Here is a 6,886-nt window from a genome sequence, read left to right as displayed (position 1 = left end):
GGGAAGCAGAGGAAATAGAGCTATTGCAGGATTGGGGGACGGCACCGAGGAATGCATTAGCCCCCTGCCTCCCTTATCCCGACATGTCTTCCTCTGCCAGCCCAGTTCCTGAGTCCGTTTTGGGAGCCAGATGTCAGAAACCTGGAGGATTCAGCCCAGTTTGGCCTGCTAGTGTCCCTCAGTCTCTGTCCTGAGATCCTGGGACTCCTCCTATGTTCAGAAGGGATGAGGTGCTGTCTGGTGGAAGAGTTCAGGGAATGTAGCTCCACCTGTAGCCTGACTGGCTGGCAGATGTGCAGGAAGCCAGATATCAGAACATTCCAGAAACAGCATGTCTGTTGCTAGCTTTCAAGAGCACATACACAATGTATGCATACACACACATATCACATATGTATATGTCTGGACATTCAAACACAGGAGAGAGGGATTATGTGACCCTGTTCTTTGAAACCAGAGGAGAGGAAAAGGCTTATAGTGGTACCCACCCCCCCCAGACTAATGGATTGCTGGCTCAGTGGCTGTCTGCCCACCAAGCCCCCTGCCTGGTACCAGGTGGTAGGCGAGTGGCAGGGATCACAAGGTTCCGCTGAAGCAACAGCCCAAGGAGGTGAGGGAGGAGACAGGCTGACCCTCCCTCAAAGCCCTTTGTTGTAGTAAACCACTTCGATGCTGGGGTTTTGCTCGTGGATCTGAGCTTTCAGCTCCGGCTCCAGCCTGCTCACGTGTATGGAGCTGCAATAGAACAGCACAGGTCAGCTGAATGTCCCCTGAACCCAACCCCTCTCCGAGCCAGGAACCACCATACCTCCTCCTCCCAGGGGTAAGCATCCTCTCCTCCTACTGCCAAAAGGACTGGCTCACCATCATCCCTCTGCCCCCCAAATCAGCTGAGTGCCTGCCAGACCTGCTCCTGGAACACACTGCAGGACTCTAAAGTTGGTTACTAGAGACACATTCCTATCCAGCGCCCCCAGTCAAGCCCGGGGGCAGCACTTACCTCCTCTGGGGGAAGAGGGCACAGCACAGAGGGGTGGCGAACACCAGGCTGGGGGAGAAGAGCATTGGAAAGGTTTGTAAAGCTTTGGTATAACACCCTTTGGTATAACACCCATAACACCCTTATGGGTGTTCACTCCCCGTACCCCACGTCATCCTTGGAGATAGCCCCTAGTGGTGGAGATTTATTAAAGCCAAAAAGACCTTTTAGGAACATAAAACCCAACTTGACATTAGATTCTGGCTGAGGGAAGAACCTTCAGAGCAGTGATCCAAAGCCCCACAGCCAGGAAGTGGCAGAATCAGGAATTAAATGGGCATGAAGCTCTTGGATGATATCAAAAGGTGTATTTCCATGGTTTCCTCTTGTAGACGAAGACTGGAACCCCCTCAACTAAGCTCTTGACCTTCAAGAACAGGAACCACCCCATAATACACAGTACGTCCTACAGGTGTAGGACACACACACCAGCTGAATATGTGAATGAATGATGTCTGTAAACATCTTAGAGGCCATGAATACCCACCCACATCCACCATGAGCTCCCTGCACACTTACCAGAAGCCCACCAGTCCCACCTGCAGGGGCGCCCCCAGCCAGGGGCGGCGCTGTGGGGAGACAGAGAGACCATGAATGGCTTGCGTGCTCTGCCTCGCTAACCCTCACCCCATCTCACCCACCACAGCTCTCCCCCATCGGCCCTGCCTTTGACCCGCAGGACTTGTGGCCCTTTTCCTTCTCCCTTGTCTGCGGCCGCCCCGCCCTGACCGCGCCGGATCCCGTCCGCCCTCCTTTTCCTTCTCCCAAGCTTGTGATAGATTGCAGCCAGACTGCAGCCTTCCACTCCAGCCAGGCCTGCGTGCTGACACCCTCCCTGGCATCCCACCACCCATTCTCACCCTTCAGAATTGCTTCCCAGGGCACTCCCTGGCCCACTTTCTCTTCCCTCACTTCCTCCAGAGGCCGCTTTCTACAGGGAACTTCCTCTGAGCCTCTACTCACTGTCTCCCATCCTAGTGGCAAGAAACTGTCCCTTTCCAAACACATCTCCAGCCCAGCACACCCTTCTCGATTCACTCTAGCCACAGGGACCACCATTCTGTTCCTCAAATGTGCAAGCCTGTTCCTGCCTCAGGGCCTTTGCACTGGCTGTTCTCACTACCTGAAACATTCCTCTCCGTGCTCTTCGCCCAGCTATTTCCTTCCCATCCTTTTGGTCTTCCGAAGGCCCCTTCTCCCAGCACCCTGTCTAAACAGCTCTCCCCCATTAGTCTCGTTAGTCTGGATTACCATGTCCCGTGTTCCGTTGGTTTCCTACAAAGCACATAGTACAACTTGTGATACATTTATTGGCTGCCTCCTTGTTTATTGGTTTCTGCACTAAACTGTAAACTTCCTGAGGACAGGGACTATGACCATCTTGTTCAGTGCTGTCTTCTCAGCCCTAAAACATACCTGGCGCATAGTTGGTGATCAATAAATATTTGTGAATAAATGATCCTGTGAATGCACCAGAGCTTGTATTCCTGTGCCTTCCTTCCCTGTCCTGTGCATGCCTGTGTGTGTGTGTGCCTGTGTGTGTTAGGGGTACTGGGGAGTGACAGATGAGTGTGATATCAAGCGTGACTATGACAGTCCATTCCTGTATGTGCCAGAAGCCTCCAGAGTGACACAAGTTTCCTTCATTTCCTTCCTTCCCTCATCTCCTCCTGCTCTCTCTGCATTCCTTCACCCCAGCCCAATTCACTTCTGCTGAATGAATGAGGGTGGAAGGGACAGTGCAGGGCTCAGGAGAATGGGTGGCAGGTTTTGGACCAAGGCCAGGCTGGAGAGAGGGTTGGGGACTGGTCACTTCTCCCAGCCACCACCATTTCCAGGATGGGGGAGGCGAGAGTGGCCTACCTTCAGGAAGTCTTTCTTCTCCAGGGAGTCCATGATCACCGGGGGGATGGCTGAGGGAGGGCAGGGTGGGGACGGAGGAGGGGATTAGTGGAGTCAAAGCTAGGGAACCCTAAGGAAGGGGGTCCCCTTCACAGCTCCTCCCGCTCTCCCCAGAGTCTTACTGCGCCCAGAGTAACAGCCCCCAAGAACAGCACCCCCCTTCTCTCAGAGCCTCCCATGCCCCACCCAGCTGCCCCTGCCTTACCCATGGCAGGAATCGCCATGCAGATTCTCGATATCACCACCTGGAAGATTCCCTGTTTGGCCGCGGTCACCGAGTGGCCAAGCCTCTGACCTGTCTCGTCAGTCACCGGGATGCCCACCTGCAGCTCCCTGGGAAAGGGGTTGGGGTCAGATCACAGGCCTCAAGTGCCACCTGCAGTGCTCCGATGGGCAGCTACTCCCTGGAGTTCCCGCACACATCCTAGACTCAAAGGCTGGTTCTCTCCCAACCCTGGAAGATCCCAGTGTCAGACTGAGACAGGCCGCCAGCTTGTGTCCAGGGAGGGAGAGGAGTGTCCCCAGTCTGGGCTGGTCTGCATGGCTGGATGGTGTGCCACATGCACACGGGGCATGCACGTGCCAGGAGCTGGGGCCACTCACCTCTGCCTCATCAAAGGGATATTGATGCAGTTGGCAGCTGCCACAGCTGCAAAGGGCACAAATCTGCCAACCAGCGGGGGCAGGTGCTGGGGAGGAAAGGTTTTGTTCAGTGGCCCTGAGGACCAGGGGGAGGTTAGGGACTCTGGGGAGAGATGTGGGGAGCCCATAGGTCAGGACTGGAGAGGTGATGGGAAGAAGGAGATGGATAAAGGGTGAATGAGGGGCGATGGAGTGGGGAGCCTTACCTCGGTGAGGGATTTGAGTCCCAGGGCCGTGGCCACAGCCCCTGTGGTGGCACTCACATAGGCTGTTCCCAACTGCCTGTGGGTGGAAGAGCCGGGTCACCAGAGGGAGGTGAAGAGTCCAGCACGTAGCTATTTCCTTTAGGGACATGCCAAATCCTCAATGCACGAGGCATAGGAGGAGGGCCTCGATGCAGAGAAAGCCCTCCCCCCAGCTCTAGCGCAATCTTGTCTGGAATCCCCAGTCCTGTCCTTTGAAGAGGGGCGGGTGCCCCAAAACATACATACGAGGACCTCCTGCTCTCAGGCAGGGGAAGTAGGGAGGGGGCGGGCTGATGAGAGCGGAGCCCCTGGCTGCACGGGCCACAGGGAGCAGGTGCAAAAAGCAGAGAGCAATGGTGGGCTGGCAGGGAGGGTCCCACACGGTGCTGCAGCGCCTCCCGGGGACCAGCTCTCTCTCACCCCACAGTGATGGGAGCATCGCCACTGCGGTTGGAGTAGTTAACGACGGCATTGAAGGATTGGTTCACCCACTGCCAGAACACCACGGTCGGGGTCTTCCTGAGGGAACAAAGACACTTATTTCTGCCCCCTCAACACTGTCCCTCATCCTTGGACCCCTATAATGAAACTCCAGAGGTTATTCCCACACCCCAAGAAGGGACCCAGTTGATGACCCTAGAACTTGCTCTGGTAACCCCTGCACACCCACCCACCCACACACTTATACAAACACACCTACCGTCTCTAGGGTGCAAGGACCCTGAGGCTGAGTTCTGAGGAGTGGAAGGGATTCTAACACTCTTCCCACCCACTCCCACCAACCTGGCTCCCACCCACTCTTCTCTGCCCTAATTGGCCCAGAGAGGAGGTACCTAGTCACCAAGCCATGCTCTAGCCTAGAGCCCTCAGGAAGGGGATATGGGGCAAGACCTGCCTGTAGAAGGTGAGCATGCAGCCAGTGATGGTCATGTTCATGGGCACCTGGGCTGACATGCGGCCAATCAGGACCACCTTCTCCCCTGTGTCCGGATGGAAGGCAGAGTCGTACACATACTTGGCCCTCCACAGCTGGTCCTCGGTGAGCCCTGGGGTCACCACACCAGCCCTGCAGAAGTTGCCAAGGAGCAGACAGGCTATGGTGAGTTGTATGATTATTTCATCATATATTACAATGTAATAATAATAGAAATAAAGTGCACAATAAATGTAATGTGCTTGAATCATCCCAAAACCATCCCTCCCCCATCCATGGAAAAATTGTCTTCCATGAAAATGGTCCTTGGTGCCAAAAAGGTTGGGGACTGCTGCTGTGGAGTGTGTGTGAGGCATAGAACAGCCCCCCGCCCATAAATATCTATGCCACCTCCTCAACTCAAACACTCTAAAATCCTGTGGGTTAAAGCACTGTGCCATAGTTGTCCATGATGCCAGCAGAGAGAAGGGGGTTGAGGATTGGGACAGGGTCCCTCTCAACCTTGAAAAGGAAGGCACAATACGTACTGTATCAATGGCAGGGAATGAGACCCTGGAGTACAGGGTCAGATGGGAGCGGGCATTACCTGTAGTTCTGCACGATATTCCGAGATGCTTCCAGCTGTGCCCCAGACAGCAGCAGATTTCGGGGATCAGTAACAGTGAAGAAGTGCCGGGCTCTGCCCAGGAATGTGCTTTGGTCCCAGCGAGGTTCCTGGATGTTGATATCCAAGGGCAATTCACCCATTTTCTGCAGGGCAGGGATGAGGGTCAGAGGGCTCCAAGGGCCAGGTCCTAGGGCTCCACCTGGGGGAAACTTTGGTGGCCCTGCCCTGTTCCTTGAGCCTATCACCAGTCCCTTCAACAGCTCAAGGTGACTCCAGATAGGTAAGCAAGGGATGGGGAGGAGCTGTTTCCTAGGCAATGTCCCAGACTAAGGACCTGAAGCCACAGGAGGAGGAGGAAGGGAAGACCAGAACCAGAAAAACAGATCTCCCTGGGCTCTGGCTTGGTGTAGATTTTCATGAGTGAGTATTTACATGTGTTTGATGCATGAGCAGCAGCTACCTCCTGTGCAGCTACTCCCGTGCTGCAGATGCACAAAAAAATATAATATCTGCTTGACATATCCATGCTCATGTCAGCTTTAGGCCCCAGCTGCCCTGAGACCTAGATACAAACCCCCAAGGCTGTTTGGGAAGATTGCATAAGACATCCCACACTCCAGCCCGATTGGAGGGGAGCAAGGACTCATTGGCCACCTAGGGCTTATCTGTTCCAGATCTCAAACAGAGGACTCTGCTGTCAGCCATGTGTTGTGCACCTGGGCATGCACAAATCCCCTCTCCAGACCCATCTTCCCCAACCCACAATGAATGACCCCACGCTCTCCCTGTTCCAGGCTGCCCCTGTTCCCTGGCTGGCAGGGCTGGCACAGACACCATCCAGCCACCCACCTACAGAAAATAGCAGGATTCAGTGGACTCCCCTCCACCCAGCACAAAAGAAAGCCTGGAGCAGCCATCTGGCAGCAAAGGGCAAAATCCTACAGAATGACTAATCCTCTCCAACCACACTTCCTCCTGCACAGACAGACACATCCTCCTCTCTCACTCACACTCACATACCCACACACAAAGACACCGGCGAGCACGCCCTACCCAGATATACAAACAGGACCGACATGCTCTGTGTACACCGGCCCACAGGATCGATATACACACTCCGACCAGTTGCAGACACTTGAATGTGACCACACACAGCCCCACCCTGACATTCCTCCCCCCAACCAACCTCCCCTTGTGTCCCGTGGACCTCCATAGAGCCGCAGATACTGAAAGATACTGAATCCCACAGGATAGAGAATGCGTTTCAAGGCAGGTCTCCTCCTCCTAACCCCCAGCCCTTAACCCTCGACTCCCCTGACTCCCGAACGCGGCCGGCCGGGACAGCTAGCACTCACGCTTTCCCCAGCTCTCCGCAGCTCTCAGACCCGCCTTCCTCTTCGGGCGTCGCCACAGCCCTTCCAGCCATCACGCGGGACGTCACGCGTGACGCTGGCCAGCAGGGAGGGGCGGGGGCTTCCCTGCCACGCCTGCCCCGGGGAATCCGGGATTGGCAGAGC

The 6,886-nt window shown here is 55.3% G+C and overlaps 1 protein-coding gene across 1 annotated transcript; it reads right to left on the bottom strand.

Annotated features, from left to right (window-relative positions):
- Nucleotides 1-539: 539 nt before the first annotated feature.
- Nucleotides 540-6,886, bottom strand: SFXN3 (sideroflexin 3). The gene is made up of 11 exons (XM_012661731.1): nt 6,725-6,886; nt 5,349-5,512; nt 4,724-4,894; nt 4,249-4,347; nt 3,790-3,865; nt 3,545-3,630; nt 3,147-3,274; nt 2,903-2,952; nt 1,559-1,608; nt 1,001-1,048; nt 540-735 (listed from the first exon to the last, which is right to left on the bottom strand). The coding sequence occupies exons 2-11, from the start codon at nt 5,507-5,509 to the stop codon at nt 639-641; spliced, it is 966 nt and encodes a 321-aa protein (XP_012517185.1). The 5' UTR covers nt 5,510-5,512; nt 6,725-6,886; the 3' UTR covers nt 540-638.

The sequence above is a fragment of the Propithecus coquereli genome, unplaced genomic scaffold (genome assembly GCF_000956105.1).
Source record: "Propithecus coquereli isolate 6110/MARCELLA unplaced genomic scaffold, Pcoq_1.0 Scaffold73, whole genome shotgun sequence".
NCBI lineage: Eukaryota > Metazoa > Chordata > Mammalia > Primates > Indriidae > Propithecus > Propithecus coquereli.
This window is presented reverse-complemented; position numbering and strand designations above follow the sequence as displayed.